The sequence below is a fragment of the Stigmatopora nigra genome, chromosome 11 (genome assembly GCF_051989575.1).
Source record: "Stigmatopora nigra isolate UIUO_SnigA chromosome 11, RoL_Snig_1.1, whole genome shotgun sequence".
NCBI classification, from domain to species: Eukaryota; Metazoa; Chordata; class Actinopteri; order Syngnathiformes; family Syngnathidae; genus Stigmatopora; species Stigmatopora nigra.
Window position 1 is genome coordinate 5,684,996 of NC_135518.1, and position 23,412 is coordinate 5,708,407.

At 38.4% G+C, this 23,412-nt stretch overlaps 2 protein-coding genes across 4 annotated transcripts; one reads left to right on the top strand and one right to left on the bottom strand.

Moving 5' to 3' along the window:
- Positions 1-633: 633 nt before the first annotated feature.
- Positions 634-10,472, top strand: bin1a (bridging integrator 1a). 3 transcript variants are annotated; one of them, XM_077727831.1, is made up of 19 exons: positions 634-959; positions 1,933-2,013; positions 2,148-2,202; positions 2,269-2,363; positions 2,510-2,605; positions 2,684-2,794; positions 2,890-2,982; positions 3,155-3,240; positions 3,606-3,681; positions 3,939-3,994; positions 4,194-4,238; positions 4,896-4,962; positions 5,027-5,149; positions 6,032-6,052; positions 7,313-7,657; positions 8,045-8,122; positions 8,278-8,352; positions 8,430-8,531; positions 8,595-10,472. In XM_077727831.1, exons 1-19 carry the CDS (start codon positions 873-875, stop codon positions 8,694-8,696), a joined length of 1,794 nt encoding a protein of 597 aa, XP_077583957.1. In that variant the 5' UTR covers positions 634-872; the 3' UTR covers positions 8,697-10,472. The 3 variants fall into 3 exon arrangements, with proteins under 3 accessions (XP_077583957.1, XP_077583959.1, XP_077583958.1); XM_077727833.1 differs by lacking the exon at positions 7,313-7,657; XM_077727832.1 differs by lacking the exon at positions 4,194-4,238.
- A 642-nt stretch (positions 10,473-11,114) lies between these two features.
- On the bottom strand, positions 11,115-19,179 carry LOC144204079 (indian hedgehog B protein-like). The gene is made up of 4 exons (XM_077727834.1): positions 18,253-19,179; positions 16,941-17,098; positions 16,095-16,198; positions 11,115-13,571 (listed from the first exon to the last, which is right to left on the bottom strand). The coding sequence occupies exons 1-4, from the start codon at positions 18,559-18,561 to the stop codon at positions 12,907-12,909; spliced, it is 1,236 nt and encodes a 411-aa protein (XP_077583960.1). The 5' UTR covers positions 18,562-19,179; the 3' UTR covers positions 11,115-12,906.
- Positions 19,180-23,412: the final 4,233 nt, after the last annotated feature.

The following is a 23,412-nucleotide window of genomic DNA, read 5'->3' on the forward strand; positions in this document are numbered from 1 at the left end:
CCTCGCAACACTTGAGAGGGTTAGTGGTTCGGAAAATGCATGAATGGATTTATTTATATACAACGTGTGGCTGGCTATGTGTGGGCTATCACAGGTTTACAAGGAATATGCGTATGGCGCCATCTCCAGGAGAAAATATAGTATTGAGGTAAAATAGTAAGCACTTTAACCACACATTTATGTCCGGCTTTCTAAATAGCCACAATAAGAAATATGTATATAATACAGATCGTATATACATATAATTAATAAAGAAAAACAATGTCATGTATACTGTCCTCTAGGACATGTATTTTGTCATTATATCAGATATTTAACCTGTGATAGGAGGGAACAAAGTGCACATTATTTTAAAGTAGATGTTTGCAATTTTCATGAAATTATTTCTTATTTTTTTTCAATATGTTTGACTCTTTCACGTTGATTTTCAATTCATCTATAAACGTAAAATAATTCATGTAGTATAATGTGACTGACGAGGTAAATCATTTTTAAGTATTATTTTTTTTAACTCACTGACTGCCATTGACAGCGAAAGATTCCCAAACCTAAGGGACGTTGACTTTGACGCGGATTTTACATGACGACACGTGTACGCGCAACATCCTCTGTCTCTTTAAGAGCATCCCTGTCAGCATCCTCCTCTCGTGTCGTGGACGCGCACACTTAGCAGCTCAATATTCGAGAAATACAGCCAGCCGGGCTTCGCATCATCCAACTGATACCGTCCCAGCATCTCATCTATACCAAACACTTTTATTCTCATCGGCACATTGATGCATTTTCCTACACGTTCACCGTAGCAGTCGAGTGGTTGGATTTTGCTCCTATTTTCCACTCGTGCGTGTTCCGAAGCTGATCCACGCTATAAGATGGCTGAGCTCAATTTGGGGAAGGGGTTGACTGCGGGAAAAGTGGCCAGCAACGTACAGAAAAAGCTAACGAGAGCTCAAGAAAAGGTAAGAGCCGCGGGACTGAACGTGACCAATTGTGGAAAGTGATGAGACGCGAGGCCTGTAATAACAGCACGTTGCGCATCCCCCCACCGAGGGGCAATGTCGCATCACGACTGCTCCACAGCTGGAAGTCGAGATGGTGCGTTTGGGGATCGTGTGGTGCACCCCTGCATCTGCGTGGATTTTAGGCGATTTCTACGGGAGACAGCATCAGGAAATTGGAAGAATATGGGCCCACGGAATCGTGTGTCTTCCGTCTATTTGTGGCACTTGGCAACCATCTTCAACCTGATTTGATGTCCTTTACTTCCCATAGCCCCATATCTTACACATTTGATAAATCCCACTGAAAGCATTGTAAACTGAATGATAGCTTGTGTATGCTGCGCTATGCATACATAGGCCTCGACAATTCATTTCAGGCATGCAATGAGTGTATAGCAGAGGGTGCTCTTATTTAAACCTATATATGCACCATATCTTCAAGGTTGATCCCCATGAAGCGTCATAGGCAGTCATCGGCCATTAGCGTAGTGTGGTTGTGCGTGGTTTGCATGTGTGTGTGTGTGTGTGTGTGTGTGTGTGTGTGTATATATATATATATATATATATATATATATATATATATATATATATATATATATATATATATATATATATATATATATATATATATATATATATATATATATATATATATATATATATATATATATATATATATATATATATATATATATATATATATATATATATATATATATATATATATATATATATATATATATATATATATATATATATATATATATATATATATATATATATATATATATATATATATATATATATATATATATATATAAGTATGTATATGTATATATTTTTAATGGTTTATTTTTATTTTATTTTGATTTTTATATATTTATCTATTTATTTATACTTTATACATACATTTGTCTTTTATATTTTCCAGGTTCTACAAAAACTTGGAAAAGCAGATGAGACCAAAGACGTTGCTTTTGAAGAGGGAGTTATCAACTTCAACAAGCAATATGTGGGTGTCCAATAAATATTTTCAGAACACTTTTCATAATTTGTTCAGTTCAGAGTACATTTTAATGCTTTTATGATTAATATATATCTGTCCCCTGTCATTTTATGTCTTCTCAAATGTGTTAACTATATTAGACTGAAGGGAGCAAACTCCAGCGAGACCTCAGAGCATACCTGGAGGCTGTGAAAGGTGAGACCTACAATGCACCACCAATTCTTTAATATATTCTTCATCCATGTTTTTGCTTCCCCACAGCAATGCATGAGTCCTCGAAGAACGTCCAAGCATGCTTAGCTGACATGTATGAGCCCGATTGGTATGGCAAGAATGAAGTTGATTCCATTGTAGAGGTCAGTTTTTATTAGTGTTAATCACACTTTACTTAAAACAATGGATTTCTCAAAATTCAGACCGGAATTACATTACACAGATTTAACAAATATTGTGGCCAGAAAGCATCTGTAGTCATATAAAAAAACGTTACCTTCATTTCCAGGATTGTGATGTACTCTGGACTGACTACCATCAGAAGTTGGTTGATCATGCTCTCATCTCCATGGATACCTATTTGGGACAGTTTCCCGATATTAAAGTAAACGTCCTAAAATAAACCTCTTGACGTGAGACAAAACATTCAACATGCTTTGTTCATGTTTGCTTTGGTACTCAGGCTCGCATTGCCAAGAGGGACAGAAAATTGGTGGATTATGACAGTGCCAGACACAACTATGCTACCACACATAAGACTAAGAAAAAGGATGGTGGTATTAAAATCACCAAGGTAATCCAAATGCACACTATACAATGTAAGCTGTAATTGTTGTTTTATGAGTAGTCCTTAAAAGATAAATAATCATGCATATTTCTCCCTTTTAGCCATCCTCATTGTTGGAAAGGGCTACCCCTGGCTGGGCTCAAGGGATTCTGTCTGCGCACAATGTTGCCCAGAGTAGCTTGTCTAGAAGCCAGGTACACCACTCTTTTTTTTTTAGAAAGATGCTTGGACCTATTAGTATTTAGGAATATTTGAAGCTGTTTATTGTCTCTGCTTTTCAAATTGCAATGAAATAAGGTGAACATTATGGAATCAATATGACAGTAATTCCAAAGATGTTAACTCATTAAAGAATGTTTACTTCAGGCCGAGGAAGAGTTGGAACGAGCCCAGAAAGTGTTTGAGGAGATCAATATCGACTTACAGGAGGAGTTACCTTCTCTCTGGAACAGGTGAGCTCAAAAATTGTTAAATTGTTTGAAAAAGTGTCTGTTTTAACTGTTTAAATTCAATAAAGATACTAAAAATATCCTGACAAATTTTGAACAAATTTTAATGAGTATAATATTTTCACATTGCTGTCTGACAACATTGATTTTTTTTAAATAAGACGCCTAATTGCGCATTCTTTGTGTATTTTTATGTTCTTTCTTGAGACTTTGACAACAATAGAAAAATGTAGGAATTGCAAATAGGACTAAACTACATGTTTTAAGTCATTATTGAATGTTATGAAATCTATGTCTGACTTTGGTAAAAACAAGTCTGCAAATGCAGTGAATCTTTGTCTTTTCCCCTCTTTCTCTCCATTTCTCAGTCGTGTTGGATTTTACGTCAGCACCTTTCAAAGTTTGGCTGGTTTTGAAGAAAAGTTCCACAAGGAAATAAGTCGGGTGAGTCTTAAACAAACTTGTGAATAGGTACGATTAAGGTATTGTGACAATTTATAAAGTAATTCCTTAATGAATAATTGAACCTTTATACTAACGGTGAATGGGAGAATGAATGTATTACAATACTTTTGTCTGTATTGATTGTATTGACTAAAATCCTGGCTGAGCCTGTGTTTTGTGAGTGCTTTATGAATACAATGTGGATAATAATAGGAAGCAAAATATCTTAAACCTGGTGCTCTTTCCATCCCCAACAGTTGGATCAGGATTTATATGATATCTTGATAAAGCTCGAAGAGACAGACACAAGCAGGTTAGTGAGAAATTGTAATAAAACTTCATCTTTTTATTTCCTTCTCAATGCCTTATCACCATTTTATACACGACTTCCTTAATCAGTCAAATGTAGTTTTTCTTTTCATTTAAATCCTCACTTAACACTTCATGTTAGGGTTACACAAAAAGTATATGACACTCTTTAATCTGAAGCCACTACTGAACCTCCATTGCAGAAAGACAGGTAACCGCAGCGCCTTATCGTCAGGAGCAAATAGGAGGTAACCCACAATGACTGTGGTAAACCACGGTGACACAACTGTTAGTCTGTCTGTCAAATTGTCTGTATGTTGCTCAGTTTGCAGGTTTGAGAGCATACATGGTGCAAGTGGGCTCACAGACATTGTCTGGAAAGAGCATTGAGCTCTCAGAGCTGGAAATATGAATGAGATGGGCAAATTATATAGCGTATCCATTGATATCTTGGCAGGGGAAACATAAAGCAAAATTATCATGAAGTCTAAACTGCAGCCTGCCGAGGAACATCATTTAAAAAAATGTGCAATGTGGACCAATAAGATTTGTACAATATCAATACAGCTTTCGATACAGCTCTCGATGGGTTCACATTCATTTGCACCAGTGTTCTTCAAGTTGTAGCCTGTGTGCATAATGTCCATCTCTCTAAATATCTTCAGTACTGAGGTTTCTGTCAGCTTTTATGTTCACTATAACTAAGGATGTTGCCGCCACTCCCTTTTTGTGAAGATTAACTAAGACACAGACACAGCTTGCATGGCAAGCAAGAAGGTTAAAGGATGCTGATTTTTCTGCATGACACTTCTTGCATGAATTGAAACTTTTCTGCAGCACCTTTCTTCCATTTACATGATCTTCTCTGGGTTATTCTGTCCACACTCTATTTCTCATTTATCCAGTGGCAACGATGAGCCCAATTATACTCTCAAGCCTGGACCCCCGCCAATTCCAAAATCCCCATCCAAGGTAACTGACTAAGTATATGCTTTAAAAGGGTCCAATATTTTAATCCTTTATGCATTTTCTGTAGCTCAAACCAGCAGTGCCTCCCCCGCCCAAGGTGACTCCATCCAAAGAGATGAAAGCAGAAAATATCGTCAACCTGTTTGATTCTGCAGCAACTCCTGATATTAGTGTCACCTCCCCTACAGAGGTCAGTATGTATGCACTAGCTGGTTTCTGGAAATTGTGTGGAATAGTCAGCTTTCGACTAGTTCTTCTCGTTTTGGCAGATTATTTCAAATGGGATTGTTTTTGTTGTTGTTCCGATCCGTGAGGTTTCTCAGTTTTTCCCGTATGTGACGAGTAAGCCAATGTTTCTGATGTTGTTGTCATTTGGACAGTACTGTTGTGCCAACAGGCTTTTAGGCAGGGATCGCGGCACGTTCAAGAGAATTGCCAAAACTTTGAAGGTTACACAGATCGATGAGTAGTTGAACATACATATTCACCTCTTAACTCGGCTTAATGCAGGTTAAAAGGCCAGGTTTCTCAGGAAATTGTACTCATTGACCGAAAAGAGGATGGTCATATGTTTGTGCGAGGCACATGTTGCTAAAAAAATATTGTGGGTATGGATAAGAATATCTTGAAAGCCTTGGCACATGTTGAGGTGTTTTTTGGTTTTTATTCTTTTTCACTTTCTTTTCAAGGACAAAGTATAAAACTAGGGTCATGTGATTTATTGCAATGTGCTTTGAGTGACCCTTTTCTAGTTTATTTATGATAGTCGACAACAGCACATTTTACATTTTTTCCCAGTTTATCTTCGGTCACAGACAAAATTGGAGAATAAATGCTACAAAGAGACGAGTTTTCTTTTATAACTGTATTGTTGAGAATAACATTCCCGTCGCATTCAGCTTTTTTTAGTCAGGTCTGCAGATTCTCAGAAATGAATTTACAGAATCAATGGAATGCAGCCTGCATTATAAGAGACAAAGCTTGCATATGTAGCTACTATGCTATTCTTAAATTAATGATTTCAGAGATATAACAATATACTTTTAAACTTTTAATTCCTCATCCCCGGCAGCCAGCAAATTGGGACTCTTGGGTAAGCTAAATGACTCTAAGAATAACACACTAAACTAATTCACTGCCATTGACAGTGTTATACATCAATTCTATTTGAACATGAATGGCTGGGATTAAGTGATCATGTTTCACTGACATTGACAACGCTAGATGCCCAATTCATTTTTAACGGGTGGTACGGCAGCGGTCAGTTGATCGCTGTCATTACCCCCGTCAAATTGACTTGGACGTCTAGTGTCGCCAATGGCAGCCAAAGAGCTATTCTAATCAATAAAAGAAGAAATAATTGTTCACATGTCATTTTGTTCATGCTGTCTATTGTGTCATAAAGACATTAAATATGTATCACTCTCTGTGATATATCTTTAATGGTGTTTTGTGTTTCTGTTCTACACTGCTGTCTTGTTTGCAATGTTTGCTGTCTTAACTCCCAGAATGTTTACTTAACACAAATAGAACTAATCTTCCGTCAATTCATTTCCAAAATGTATGCTAGATCATGTTTGGAAGTGAATTGACATCCATGGGTCCCTGCATGTTGCACATGTCCTTTTCATCCCACTGGGAAAACTTGTAATTAAGTAAAGTTGCTCATCTTTACCTTTTACCGAAGGCTTTTGCAGGGATTTAAAGAAAGGGACAAGCTCACAAACCCTCGCTTGCACTGTGGCATCTTTGAGCTCACCTTTTTTGTTCATCACTGTAAGAGAGATGTGTCTCCTAGACAAGACGGTTCTGTGCCACTATTACAGCTTGGGGCAGATAGCAATAATTCACAATGGAATGACACTTCTTCTCTTACAAAGAACATACCCAACCCTTCCCCTTGCCTTTTGAACATTGCTGTCATGCCTGCCAACTAAACACAGAAGAACTCACATCGATCTTCTGATGGAAAAGGCTTCCTTTATACCTTTTTCACCTTTCCTCTTTAACTACCTGTTTTTTTTTATTTTTTACCAAAACTTCTGGTTTTGGAATTATTTAATATACTTGTTTTCCCAAATTAATGATAAAGGTAATTATAATGAATCCATTGCTCTTACGTCACTCTTGACATTAGTAGCAATGTCTTCCAATTTTGGAACATACATACATTGTATCAAAATAATGTAAGAAAACATGTATATTGATTTGTAATGTTTAACTCTTACATTCCCAATACTTACCCCTAATAATTTCACATTTGACATTTTCCCGAAATATTTACCAACCCAACCAAGCGATAAAATCTGTTTTATGAACTCTGATCCCTTGAAACCTAACCCCTGCTCCTTAGCCAGAGGATGGCGATGCGCAAGAAGAGGCCACCAAGATGCACTATGACCCCGTGACGGCTGCTGCCGATGCCTGGGGTGATGATGATACGCCGCCTGCCCGCTATGACCCAATAGCTGCAGCCACAGAGGGCTGGGGGGACGATGGTACCCAACCAGTTCCCAATGAGGAAAGATGGGATGACAATGAAACCCAGCCGGCATATGAGGAACCCGTAGCTGAAGCCCAGGCGACTCCGGTCGAGAACGAGTACCAGGTGGACGAGAACGCCGCAAGTCCTACCGAGGCTTCAGTTGATGCATGTGAAGAAGAAGCTACCCCTCCTGCCACTAATGAAGAGGATCAGGTAACCAAGAAGATGCATCTGGATGACAAAGGTGGATGCATCTGCTCTTGCGGAGGTTTGAACATGAGATGCTGAAATGATAAAGAAAATTGATTAGCAGTTAGCAGAGGTGATGCATCTGAAACAACAGGATTGATGCATCAGGTATTTCCCTTTGGGCAAGTTGTGGCGCTTAATTGACAGGATGAAGTCTAGAGATGGTTTTTACAGCAGATGCAATAAATACGGTTTGATAATCTGCTGTATTTAACATTATAGTCCATTATAGCTCTGCTTTTTGTTGTTTGTCTTGTAGTGTGTCACTCTCACTCCCTCTCAATTATTTATGGTTTTAAATCATGTACAGTGAGTTCCACATCTTATCTAAACATGCATTTGTGGTCTCAGGGTGAGTCAGAAACACCTACAGAAGGAGCTCCTGAAGCAGAAGAGATGGAAGCTGCAGAAGAAGCAACATTAGATGATGTGAGTAACAGCTGATGTCTTTCACTAGACGGCTAATCCATTTTGACTGGGACGGGTGAATGAACGAAACTATATTTGAATGAGTGGCTTACAAGGGTTTAAATATTTCCTTTTCTTTAAAATTTTCCCAACTTATGTTTCCTTTTCCTGTCCAGACACCTGTAGAAAATGAAGAACCCACAGTAACAAAGGAGGATTCACCTGACATGCCCCAAGGTTTCCTGTTTAAAGTAAGACCTTTAAGCATAATCAAACTGGAATATTTCTACAAACTATCACATTTATCCATCTCTTATACCCAACTAAGGTCCAGGTGATGCATGATTATGCCGCAAACGACACAGACGAATTAGAAATGAAAGCGGGAGATGTTGTGCTAGTGATAACCTTCGATAACCCAGATGAACAGGTATGCATAAACCCCTGGTGCATTTCAATGTGTGAAATAATGATTATGTGTACACATTTCTAGGATGACGGCTGGCTGATGGGAATGATTGAAGAGGACTGGAAGCAGAAAAAAGAAAACAGCACCAGAGGAGTATTCCCTGAGAATTTCACCCAAAGGCTGTGAAAATGTTAATGTCACGCCAAGTTTTTCCGTTCATTTTTTTCCTCCATCATTCCACTTCATGTCCTGTCTAATTACTTGGACTTTGCCCATAGACATAGAGCTGAAATCACAGTTCCACTACTTAAGGTTATAAAAAAGACAGCCGTTCTATATGGCCAAATGTTAGTGTTATTGTAAAATAGTTGACTGGACTAACCGGAGAATCCTGATCTCAGACAGGAAAATGCACTTGCGGCTCCCTCTTTAACAGTTTACTGTGATGAATAATTACATTTCCATACAAATCATCATTCACAGAATTTTTTTGGTAAAAAAGAGGTTGGTTTTGTCTTTTTTTTGTGACATGTAGCAAGTGATTTCTAAATATTCAGGGAGAGGGGAGATGTTAAGATCAGGTGTCAAGGAGTTCAATATTGGTGGTTTTCTGGATCAGTAATTAACTCATTCACTGTCTTTGACAGAGATGGATATCAGATCCATTTGAAATGATTAAATATTTATTCCTGTCAATGGTACTGACACATGATTATTTACTGCTGGCAGCCAATGAGTTAAAAACGGAATACTATAAGTTTAAATGGTAACATTGTTGTAATATTCTGTCCGCAGATTTGAATAAGTGAATCTGTACTGACCTGAGGCTTATTTTTACTTTACCGGACGCCATATATTGACCCTGTGACTAATAATATTAATAATCACCAATTTATAACAATTAATCAGGATAATATTCTGAAATTTTTATCAAACAATCATTGGCAGCCATCCCAGTCCAAATGATTCAACATTTATCGCTGCCAATGTCAGTGAATGAGTTACTTTGCTTAGTCAAGGGCAGCTGTAACAATCATTACACCTTATTTCCTTATTCCCTTGCTTTATGTATTTACCTATTTTCCATGGTGAAAAAAAAGTGGTTGCTAACTAATTTATTATGCATCATACTATAAATACAGCCATGTAACCAATCTAAAATGGATCACTTTCTCAATTATGTTCTTTCCAAATATGCATAAACTACAAATGCTTCAATGAGAAGCTGCTACTGGTTCTATAATAGTTAGGCAGATCTAAACACACTCTAATCAAATCACATTCAAACTGAGCCAGATTCATTCACTTTTAAAAGGTGTGCTGGTATTAGCTTCTCCTACTTTCATCAAAATGACGTTGCTCACAAATGCAAATCTCTCCAAATATGCACCAGAGCTACTTGTTTTATTTTTGTATGCTGCCTCGCAATGATGCTATAGCCTATCACGGTCAGTATATTTGCCAACTGATGATGCTTCAGAATGTTTTGTACTCTTGTCAGGTTCTCCATTCTTACAAAAGTTCAAATACATTCACAGTCTCAACATAGATTCACATCCCTTATTGCTGTATTAAAGTGTGAGTGAGGTGCGTGCCTGCGTGTGATTGATTGTATGTGTGTTTGGAATAGAAAATATCAATTTATAGGCTAATGTGATGTGAAAAGGGAGCTTTTCAGAAAGGTTAAAGGTATTTGCGCCGGCTGGTATAACAGATTGTTGTGCATTTCTTGTGTATATGTGTAATTTTGCCAAGTGATAACGGCTACGTATTCTATAAAGACATTCATATCTGTATGTGAGTTAATGTGAGCATGCTGACTAACCATGTGCTGTTGTGTGAAAACCTCTTGATTAAGACAATGCTACTAATTTTGAGGTATTGTTTTTTCCCCACCAAAATGTGTTTATTTTTTATTTTATAAGGGGGCTTTTGAACAGACTTTTGGGATGTTTACACACAGCCCCCATTAACTTGCCTCAAATGTTGCCAGTGTGTTGTGACCCAAAGAGATTAAATTGTGATTATACAGAGGCAAAATATTAAGAGAATGACTGTTTGGCCATATGGAATTTTGGTTTTAATTTCATTTAAATAGTCTGGTTCTCTATTTGTCTTAAGGCACATCTTCTATGATGGCTTTAGGGATAAAATGACAGCCTTTCTTCCTTAACTACCTGACCAATATTAAAAAGGACTTCCATCAGTTTTGTTTTCCAGTTATTTGAAGGAAGCTTTTCATTATAAGGTCTACATTTAACTCATTTGTGGCCATAAATGGCGCTTGGGGTTCACAATGAAAAGGAATAGGCCGTCTTGCACTGTCAATGCCGTTAACAGATGACCATTTTCACCTTTTTCAAATGAATTGGACGTATATTGTTGCTACTAAGAACTAATTCCTTCATTCATCATCCACGCAGATTATCCTCACAAGGTACACATGGGTCTTGGAAACTATCCCACTTAACTTTGGGCACACACACAGACACATACATTGTCCTTGTTTATTGAGGTCATATGTTTTAGTGATTTTTCTTAATGTTTATCTCCGAACCTTATTCTTCCATCCAAATAAAAAAGTACAATCTTGTTTGTAATTAAAACAACTTTATGTCTTTATGTAAAACATGTCATATGAATATAGAGCATTGCCCCCTAAACCCAGCCCAAAATACATTTACAACAATGTTTTTGAAAATATATCTTTAAATTATATCTGAGAAAATAGCTTAATGTACATATTTGACAAAACCTTTAGTATTGGTATGAAGGATACCATAGTGCCTTGGAGTTCCTTCATCATGGCAACACCTGAATCTTCATCAATGATTTACGGCAAAATAAAATATAAAAAATACTTTAAAATTTGTATTTTATGCATGGTTGCTGCAAATGAAGTGTGAAATCTATTAATGGACTGAAAATGAAAGGCAAAAACAACTTTTACATAGCCTGGTATATGAAAAATAGCATTACACAGTAGTTAGTACTATCTGAACCAAGTGTATTCTGTTCAATACTAATGACCAAAAAACTGGGACTTAACAATGAACATGTTGGACGTATGTGGTATTTTTTTCCTCCGGACATAAACCTGTTATATAAGAATATGGATGAATTAACAATAAGACTATTATTTTTAAAAGATGATTAAGACAACTTTGTAATTTTCTTGCATCAGTGCCAGAGCATTCCCTGTTTTACATATAAATGTGGTAACACATCATAAACTATAAATATTTTGTTTCACTGACATACAAAGCACACAATGCATTAAAGGAATTTGAGGTCATTTTATCAAAACCATTAAGAGAGAATGCAAACCTGAATTTTAACAATATCCCTGAACTGTATAACTACAGTATTTTTTTTAGTTTATTTCATTAGTGACTTTTAGTGTAGTGTTCAAGGCACACAACCCGCATTTACATATATTATAAACATGTAAACACGCCATGATCTATAGTATTTACAATAATACTTTGATATTCTCTTAGAATCAAGGTGATGAAGTGCTAGTACATCCCAATGCCTGTGGTTTACAATTGAATTTGAACAAGTTATTCATAAATTATTCTACTGCGTCAAATAAATCAAGCTTTTAGAACCTTATTACATGTTGCTCGCTAGTGATTTAAAATGTCATCTTACAATTTTCTTTCATTTTCTCCTGCTTTGTCCCTATTTTTAAACCATAACCAGAAATATTGCCTTACTTGGTTAGCAGCCACTATGAATTCAGCACATAAAAACGTGGAAATAAATATACAAATATATTTTTGCCGAATATTAGTTTTAACAAATGAGGCAAAGTGGAGTAAACTTGAAAGGCAATTCATTTCATTACTGAACTACTTAAATAAACATGTACACAAATAATGTCTCATGTATTAGTTTTCACTTGCTTCCAATTCCTTCCTGTTTTACCTCAAACCTCTTTGCTGTTCTCACAATCCCTCCCAAAATATATAGTCATATGTAAACTCATATTCATTGTTTAGATATTTTTCATCTAATAGACCAGATTGTTGACTATTCTTTTCTCATTAAATGCAACAACAAGCGTTCAAATCCTAAGGTGCTCCAAGGTATCATTAAATATCATGACAAAACTCAAATCAGCAAAACAGTCAATGATTTTGGAGTGCCTCTATGAGACTTTTTGTGTCTTGCCATACCTAAAACTCAATAACCGTATTAAAGTGTGATTTCCAAAAGCACAAATAGAGAAAACATTAAATCGCAATTCTCTTTCTTATTTCTAGTCTTACAGCACAACGAGACAAGTGGAGTGAATATAACAACATAACCATAGAATAAAACAGTTATTTTGGCGGAAAGCTGTGAATTATCATTTTAAGTACAAACTGACTTGAAACTAATCATTCTTCTGTCAGAGTCCTCGCTCATTTCCCAAGGTGTGGAAGTGTTTTGGGTCCAGTAGCATTTCCCCGATCCTCTGCAGAAGCCGAGGGTACCAGTGCACTCCATCAGTTAGTTGTTTTGCAGAACCCATCAATGTGCGGACCAAACGCAGCGGGGAAAGAGCCCAGTGGGCCAAATGATGATTGTCCACAGCAGCATAACATGATGCTAAAACTCTGTTCACCACTATAGACCCGTGTTGGGTCAGCGGGGCATATACCCCAGTGCCCAGCTTCTCCTCTACAAAAGTCACAACCGCTTGTGTTGTTTCCGTCCCTTGTGAGGTCAGTAAACACTGACCTGGCTGCACCTCGCTGGCAAATGATGTCCTCACATTTTCTTTGCCAATTCCGTCTGTGCAGTCTGTGACGAAAATGAGGTGTGCCGCTGTGAGCGTTATATTAAGTCCAGTGTTGGTTCCGATGAGAGTGAAAATCTTTGTGACATTAGACTGGAGATCCAAAAAGGATAGAACTGTACTGTAGAGAAGCGGCCCATGCCCGTTTGTTGTCGATGAAGCCAAAACACGGTCACTTGGACGAAGATCACGCATCTGCTTGATAATTCCGCTCTCAAGGGTAACTTGAGCATCGCCTGGGAAACAACCACCAGTTTTGGCTGCGACGGAATGTTCTGTAAAATTAAGACATAAACTTCAACATGACACAAGTATAGGGAACAATCTTAACAGAAGCCAAACTCCTACATATATGGTGATCCAACATCTCACTGCTACATAAATCAAGTTAGACTTTGACATCACCCAAAGGCCAACATTATCGCAATAGATTGGAGACAGAAAGTTTCTAACACTAACCCTGTCTTACACTTCTTTTCAGTGAACATTCTTACAAGATAATGTGTTCACACAAGACATCAGCATATGGAAAGTCACAAAAATTAAAAATTAGGTGCATGACGGTATCACTAGTGACTTTATAGAGTAAATGGCAATTAAAAACTTAGCCACAGTGCATTTTGAGTCATGTAGGTAGACCACAATGCTAAAATCTGGTAGACAAGTGTGACCTACATGACCCAAAATGTAACGTCCACATATGTGAAAACCGGCCCAAATAAAAAAAAAAAAATCATTCAACCTTTTTCAACAGCGCTATGTTTTATTTATTCAAACAATTCTTGTTACATCATTTGTAGGGGCTGAATCTAAACCAGAACTTCTAAATACTAGTTTTTTTTACATATCACATACCTGGAACTCAATACCAAATACTATACGTGAACTCCCTTCTCTGAATCTCTTAACCAATCATCTTAAAGAATGGCTGCTGGATGATCAACATTGTTATCCCAATAAGTGGCAGCCAGTGATTTAAATGAGTGCCATACAAGGGATTAAATAAAGTGTAAATTGTTCAAACTCAAGAAAACTTTATCCACAAATACCGTTTCAATTGATTTTTATTCTCAACTAACTTGTGGAGGCCATCACAGACTACCAAAAAGGGATTACTTCCTTGTAACTGTGTATACTTCTGAGCAAGGGGGCTCTTTAAGACAATTTTAGACAAGGTGGCAAGAGGAGGTAGTGAGTAAGAGGTAATGGATAACTAGCTGATTGTATCTAAGCACGGTCTGGGGTCAGATAGACAGAAAAGTAGAATTGGGAAAAAAAGCAAGTAGAATATGAACATGCTTGAGGTTGGAAAGACTGAAAGAGAATAGGAGGAAATTAACAGTTTAGAGCAGTTTTTGGCATCATATCTAATCAGTTTGAAAGACTCAGTAAACGTAAGCCACACTCATATTTGATTTACGCATTTAGGTGTCTTAAGTAAGTCTTAAGGTGGTCAAATATTTGTCAAAGGTGGGTATCTCCAAGTAAGAGACATGCAGAAAAGGAGGCCTGCAACCAGGAGGTGATAAGCCTCAGATAAGAGATCTGAGGAAAAACCTACCAGGGGAAAAGCAACGGCAAAACAAAGAGAGAGTTAATCATCTCACAGCCTACTAACCTCAATGGACTGCTAGAATGTAGCTTGGCATCAAATAACTGGTGGTACCAGACTTGGGATTCAAAAATGTTTTAGCAGTTAGAATACCTTGTGATGGAATGTATTCAACTATTGTTAACTCTTTGGCCAGTAGATGATTTGTGTTCCATGCTTCAGATATACAATCAGTACCTTATCGCTTATCTGATTATTTTTAAGTGCTTCGCTTCTAAATAATGCACAACTATCAAACTAGAACACAGTTTTGGAACTGCAACAAGAATATTTTGAGAGATGATAAGAACATGAATGAAGCAGGGTTTGCCTAACCATTCATATTCACAAATTCCATTGACCTTAGATAGGGTGCATGTTTTAGGATTGAGCGAGGAAGTCAGAAGGCTCACAAGAGAAGCCATGCAACATGCAAATCCTTGACAGCAAGGCTCCTCAAATGCAGACGAAAGGGAGTGGTATGAATTTGTATTCTACTTTGTCAAATACGTGTGAATCAGACAAAAGCCAAGAAGTGCGGGACACCTTGCCAGCCAATCGCAGGTCACAAGGAGACACACAAAAATTCACACTCACACTCATACCAAGGGACACTTTAGTGTTTAACCAGCCCACAATGTATATTTTCAGGATGTGGGAGGAAACGTGAATTCCCAGTAAAAGCCCACACTCGAACTCCACAGAGGAAAGGCGGAACGCACCGGGAATTGAGCCCTTGATCTCAGACCTGTGCGATGGATATGCTAACCACTCCCTCATGGGGTCAATTTATAGAGTTTCCATTTTCAAATTATTGTTATTTTGAATTGAATTTGTGATTGACAATCACTGAGAGTTACTTACATACCTGATTTGGCTCTTGATAATTGTAGTTTCATCGAAATAGGAGAAAATAATTTTACATTTAAACGAGGCAAATACAAATACTGCAAAAGAAGATTGTGCAACTAATATACACCATCAAATTAATTCCGTCACTCATTACTCAATGAACGGGGCTCTTGACACTATAAACAGAAGCCTAAGCATTGGAAATATAATTAAAGTTAAGCCAAGTGGATGGCTTGCATCTTTTCATCATATTCAGTACTGCCATTTTTTTCTAACTAAAAACAAACAGGTGATAAGAAAACAGACAATAAAACATCTTACCGTTGCACACACTAAATTGCTCTCAATGACTTACCTGATTTGACGCTACAATGAATATGGGCTTTAGACTCATAGTAGACCCAGTCAAATCCAGCTTCTACAGCAAGCCGAGCCAACATGGCATATTTGTTTCTGTCTCTGTGAATTTGAACACAATGTCTCTTAATGTCACATATTTCATCTGGCATCTATTACTACTGAAAATAATTTAACTTTTAAAATGTCCTAATACAAGAAGTACTACACTAAACATTAGGGGGAATTTGCTTCGATTTCATTCCAAAGCATTCACTTAGCCCTTCATCAGACAGGTGACTATATTTCGTAATCAAAATAAAAATAAACATGAATTCATAAAGATTTCATAATTTCATAACCACAAGATTTCATCTTAAAGATTCATAAACATTTAAGAAACCCCCACAACCCTTAAGAAGATGAGTGATATGGAAGATGAATGAATGATGAAATTCATTTACATACGTGGACATAATGTTTTGGGTCATGTACCCTACATTATTAACAATTGGTATTAATGTGTGGCCTTTTTAACCCCAATTATTATTCATTCATTCATATGCCATACGACTTATACTCACAGGGATCACAAGGGTGCTGGAGCCTTTGCCAGCCAACTATAAGCAGTAGGCGGGGACACCTTGACATAAATTCCAGCCATTTTCAGAGCACAATGAGACTATCACCCACTCAGTCTCACACTCATACATACCTAATGACAATTTAATCTGTTCAACCAGCCTATCATGGATGTTTTCAGGATGTGGACTGGTTGTGAATGATTTATCTTTCAAAAGAAACCAATGACTTGAATGACTGCTCTATAAATGTCAAAGTTATATTTGTCTGCCATATTGCTTACCTGTCTGATGTGGTGATGTCCACGGCTCGGCCCTCATAATGCAACGAGTCCTCTGAGTGATGACCGTCCTCATCCCAACCCTCTGTGACTCTCAATTTCACCCCAGGCCACATGTTCATCACAGAAATGGCCAAGGAGTTCAACTTGTCTTTACAGCGCTGTGAGTAGGAGATTAGGAATGTCATTAAAACCAGAATATGAGTGACTGCATGGTTGTACCACAAGCTAAGGAGTTAAAACACCAGCGGCTGTCTATTTTCGTACAATCAGTATTGCACACAAACCACCTAATTACCATAGTAGTCAATGACAAGTTGGGTAAACTTAAAAGGTACAGTATTATCTTTCCATCATGTGAAAGATCACGAAATATGTTGACAAATCGTCAATCACTTCATTAAAGGCAGAGTTCACATGCTTTAAAAAGAGTTAGCTTTATATGTACAGAGAAACATCGGACAAGTCTCATTCATTGCACTATATAAGTCACCCCATGGTGAAGTGCTGCTATCGCTTGACATGAGTGCAGCCACCATGGGTTTGATTCCTGCTCAATGCCTTTGTGATTGGGAGTTTGATTGGATGCCTGTGTATATGTGTGACCTGTGACTGACTGGTGACAAATTTAGGGTGTAGTCTGCCTTTTGCCGGATTTGAGCAGGTATAGGCTCCAACAAACCAGATGGGTAAGTGGGGTTAAAAATTAATGAATATAAATACCATTTGAATATTTGACCTTCTTGACATACTAATATTTATATTTATTGTTAAAAACTATATTCTGACGATGATAGATGTCCAATCATGTTGCAGTTTTTATCGATAGTGAACGTCCAATGGATTCAAATGGATTGGACGTCTATTGCTTTCTGTCGCTGTCAATGGCAGGCAAAAAAAAAGAACACTAAAATATAACCATTTCAGGACAAGACATTGTTTTAGTGTACAACTTGCCGTAAGAATTAAAAAAAATAACACAAGTTTAGAAAGGTTGTTCTTCATTTAGTGAAAATCCCTTAAGATTATGCCGGATCCAAAACTCCGGAGGTGAATCTATGAATCAATGAAATCAATCATTTTGGTTTAAATATTTAACTGACAGCAAACACGGAGCACATAGTTTGATGCGACTGTGAGGTTTGCTCGTTTTGAAGTGATTCATGGACACGGTTAACCATACAGGACTTAAATCACTTGCATGGGACAAATGCGCGTCTTCGTCTGCAAGAGCGCACTGCAAAGTTTTCCCAACTCTCCTCCTCTACATTCTCATCCTCCTCCTCCCCATCCTCACCATCATCATCTTTCTTACCTGGGTCATCAGTCTGTCGGCACCGGTGTCCTCTTCATCCTTAAAGATGATATCGGTGTTATAGTTGGGTGTCAGCTCCTTAAAACGTTCCGAACTGCGTGTTACTTTGCCCTCGGGACGCCCGCTCGCCCCCAAAGTTTTCTCGGCCACGTTTGGGCTGAATTGCTTGTAGGCTAGCGGGATGAGCTTCTTTGGGGGGCGCCTCTTGCCGTACCCCCTCCCCGGTCCGCAGCTTTCCGAGGCAGGTGCGAGGAGGAGGAGAACCAAGGCGCACAGAGGGGCGGTGAGACGGGGGAAGGGGATCCGCATCGCCCCTCCGAGGGAGGCCTCTTCCGAGAGAGATATGCGTCTTCAGTGCGTCTCTGCTTCACCTGTCGAATCCATGGTCCGGGACAGCCGCGGTCCCCAATCGGTCCACAAATCGCTCTAGGCCAGCGGGCATCTCCACATCAGGGCACTGTGATTCGGCAAATTCCCACTTTGAATGGAACACTTAAATGGCTCTTTGCCTCGGAGAAACAGTCGTGGGTGTGCAGGCTGTAAAGTCCGTGGATTTAAACAAACAGGTTCAAAGTCGATGAGGTGGGTGAGAGAGGAAAAGAGAGAGAAAGGAGAGGGGGTGGGAGAGAGAGAGAGCAGAGAGATAGAGAGAGGCAAGAGGAATAGAGAGAAAGAGAGAGACAGACCAAGAGAGAGAGAGTCAGAGAGAGAGAAATGACTGCAAATCCATTTTTTTATGTGGTGGTCTCCCTGTGTCTTCTTTTAATCCGTGGCGTGTCACAACATCATTGCAAGGTTGTTGTTGTTGATGATGTTTTTTCTTCCATTGAGAGAGGACAGCACTCAACAGGCTGCAGCTTTCCACTTGAATTGACTCCCCTTGAGTGACGAGCTGTTCCTATTTCAGACCGCACCCTGCCAGTCCTGCCCTCCTCTCACTCTCTGCCTCATGTGTCCCAGCTTTGCCACCCACCCCGCCCCTCAGCGTGGGTACAGTGTGCACGAAAGAATCATGTCCGCACACAAGCGTGCAATCCAATGCAGTGACAGACATACCAGAAAGAACTTTTATCCTTCAAGGTTGCTATTTATCAGCTATGTCTTTTTGTGCCCTTGTTCTGTTTTGCCACCAATACATTTTCTTTGAGGAACAACATATATGTTGGTGTATAGTTATGCATATGCTTTAGTTTAAGGGTTTTCTTCCAATTCCCCCAAATCATGCATGTTGGGTTCTTTGAGGTTCTTCTCTATAGAATTAGGTGTGAACGTGAATGGTTGTTTGTCTTAATGTGTCATGCGATTGGTTGACATTAAGGCACTACACCTCTTCTCCCAGTCACCTAAGAGAGGCTCCAACTCTCACATGACAACGTAGAAAGACAACGTATGGAATTCATACAGTGCACTACATGATATAACTTTTAAAATGTGTTGTACTGCTTTTTTGAACATTTAAATCTCTATGATATTGCAGGTAAGCAACCAACATATTATATTAACATACTAATAATTTGAAGTATCTTTGAATATGCAGTGGTTTTCTGAGAGATTTTATATTGTTGATGCTGATTTTTTTCCATTTGTTTTATGCTGTTACAACTCCTGCTCACTAAGACAACTTACAAGCAATAGACATCATATAATACTTGACGGACAAGTTGAATTTTAGATGGAATATGTATTTTCAGACTGCTGCTAACCTAACAGAATCCTTGATACCATATTTTTTGGTTCAAGCAGCTACAACAATGATTGAAAAATATAATCTAAATTAATTGAATAAGCATGCGTACACATATGCTCAACAACACATTTCAACCCACTTGTTTTTAACACAAGCAAACACATCTCCTCCAAATTAGCTCCTCAAATATTTACCAACAGAAATTCAGTGGTCTCCCCTCAGTTTCTTTGGCCACCTTCTTTGAATGAACTGAACTGTATACAAGACTGAATGTCCACACACTTTATGTTTTATTATTTACAAGGGTAAACACCATAAAGTATTTTAGCAGCACTACTACGTTTCATGTTGCATGATGGAGGGCAGACAACAAAGAGAGATTCACATAGACGGCAAACAGCCAAACATAACTGTGTTTACATTTGTGCTGAAATAGAACATCAAGTGACACTTGTGTAGAAATTTCCAGCAAAGGCGCCTACACGCTGACCTGGGAAATCTAACTTTTTCATAAAGGTGTTAGTGTTGCCTTTGAGTTGCTTCCAGCTTTGTAAGGAAAAGCCTCTCAGGAAAAGCCTCTCTTAAATCAACTTAGAAGTAAATATTACTTTGGAGACCCAGGGTCTAGTGATAGAACTCACTGCAAAAAGACATAATTTTACTGCATTAATGTAAGAAGCACACTCCTAATCAGAGTTCAACTCCATTCACTCAGTGTAATTTAATCTTAGAATACAAATATAGATTCATATGGTCATTTTCCACATATGGTGTGCATATTGTATCGGTTAATAAGGTAATTTTCTCAATATTGTGTGCAGAGTAATATTGTGGGACTCTTTGTCAGCTGTTTGTTGAATTTCTGAATCTAAAGTAGACCTTGATTGTTTTTATCTGTTCCTGTTTTGTATTTGATGACCCATCAGTCAGCAACACACAAATCTCAAATGTGAGGCTTTGTTAGTATCCAAGTAATATTTTTTGGGGCAAGGCTGAGGAAAGGAAGAAAAATAAATACTGTGATAGTAAAAAACACACAGAGAAAAGAATTGCTTTGTTTTATGACCTTAATATTTGATAAGTTATTTTATTTCTGTTTTGGGTAACATTGTGAATACTGTGTACATTCTTAAGATAGTCCACAGTAGTTGAGCAGTTTCACGTGAATACTTTGCTGAGCGTGAATACTTTTACTTAGCAGTGCTTTTAGTGAAATAAAGAATTCTCATTCACTTACATTGATGGAAATAGGAATCCAAGAATCCAAGAGGGAGGACAGCATAATATAGAGTATGTTAATGATATGTGTGACATTTAATTTCAAGGCTGTCATTAATAGCGGCTGGCAATAAATCAATTTCAACTGGTCAAAATGGATTAGATGTCTATCGCCATCAATGGCAGCCAAAAAGTTCATAGTTTACAGTTTTATGTCAGTTTCCAGGCCAGGCATTGACAGGTAATGTAGCATTTATTTTCATTTGACTTAAATATAATTAAATTAAATCTCCTTTCCCTGAGTTGACCTTAGTTTAATGTAATGTGCTGGATATATACGTGTATTTCCGAATGCACAATTAACAAATGCGCCAATCCAAATGACATGCACCACAGCAGACCGCCTGATACTTGAGTCTTATGTGCTCACGCATTCAACCGCATGCATGCAACAGCAGCAAGCGTATGCAAATTTGTAAGTATCCACATTTACTCAACCACATGTTTTCCTGTGACTATCACATTTAGTGGCTGTGCGTGAGTGTGTTTTTGTGTGTGTGCCATCCTTCCTTTGAAGATCATAAATACGGGCGTGGCCCCAGCCAGGCACGCTGCCTATTCGGCGTGGCTGTCGACAATGCTTCAGAAGTGGTCACATTTTCTCATCCATCCTTCCTTCCTTTCATCCGTCTGTCTCCCAGCTCGTCTTCGCCTCAAGAAAGGACACCGTGGTCTTTTAAGGAGGAAACAATTCGTTTGGACCAAACCAGAACACCCCACACCCCAACCAGGGCTCGATTTCTTTTACGTGTGCCTTTTCGTCTTCGGCACTATTGCTATGGATCACATGCTTTAAGGTATGAGCTTCAGCACACATGCAGGCCGCGCATATTCAAGGCATGTGTTCACAGTGCACATTCACATGGTCACACTCACACGCACAAGAAAAACCCAACCAGAAACAGTTTGCTTTCTCATTGATGTTTGTTAAAGTTATTAATTTTCTCTAGAAAATAAGAGGCCACAGTGGCAGGACAGAAGAAGATGGGTGCCAGGCCCCTAATCTCCATTGACTTTTATCTACTGCTACAGCCCAATGAGTCCACAGAAGAGGGCATTTACATGGGCCCTAGGGTTACACACGCATACTCGAGCTGTAACCAACAAAGAAAAAGAATCAGAAAAAAATGAGAGGAAATGTTGAGGAAGAAGCAAAGAAAACAAGACGGGATGTTAAAGAAAACAAGACCAAATTAAACAAGGCAATGTGGAACACATCGAGAGATTTGGTGGAAGTAGGGAGGTTGCCGGGGTGAGAGTGACGAAATGGCACATTATCTGGTAAACAAGTGAGTCCCGGTTGTTTTGCAAGCAGGAGTAGCTAGCGTGTTTGTGGCTTGTGGCAGATTGTTGTAATGGGGGTTAAAGGACGTTATGCTCAAGGTAAGAGCAGCTGGTGGGTAAAACCACCAAGCCTCTTCCTCCTCCTCCCGTTTTTTGTCCCTCCACACACTGCAGTACCCAACCCCTGACCACAATAAACACCTAAAACTATATCTTTATATACAGAGCTTCTAAGTATGTGGGGTGGTTCAGACAGAGATCTCATACGTCTTAATCTTCCATACATGTGGATCAACTTTGACTGGATATCTGCTCCCGAAGAGTAGCAAGTTGATTGGAAGAAAGCCAGCAGAACACAAAGAAACTTGGGGGTGAAGATGGTAAAGAAATGCATCAGGACCATTCATTTTAAGATTAGCTCAGTGGAGAGTAGAGTAGAGTCTAAATCTATCTCAGATTTAACGGGTTAGGCTAGTCACCGCACAGCTAAAGCAAACAAAAAGCTGCACCAAGTGACTGTAGTTCACTGTTCTGTGATACCAAGAACATGAAACTTGCACACATATGCAGGTAGTCATAGAACGGTGGTTAAGCATTCATGCATGTTGTCAAGACAGCACTGTAAACACACAGATGCAAATTCCTTAACTCTTTCACTGGCATTGGCGATAGTAGATATCCGATCACATGGCTCTCTTTTTATCCTTCTGCTGTGAATTTAAATAACTTTGACAGTAATAACCATCTAATCCAATTGAACTGGGCGAATGGCAGCAAATTAATGAATGTTGGTTGACTATCATCTTTTTAAGTTTAAAGGGGTTGGATGTGTATTGCAGTTAAAGGGTTAAATTATTTGTAGCTTTACAGATTGACCAGTTGATGCAGTGATTTGGAAGAACAAACACTCG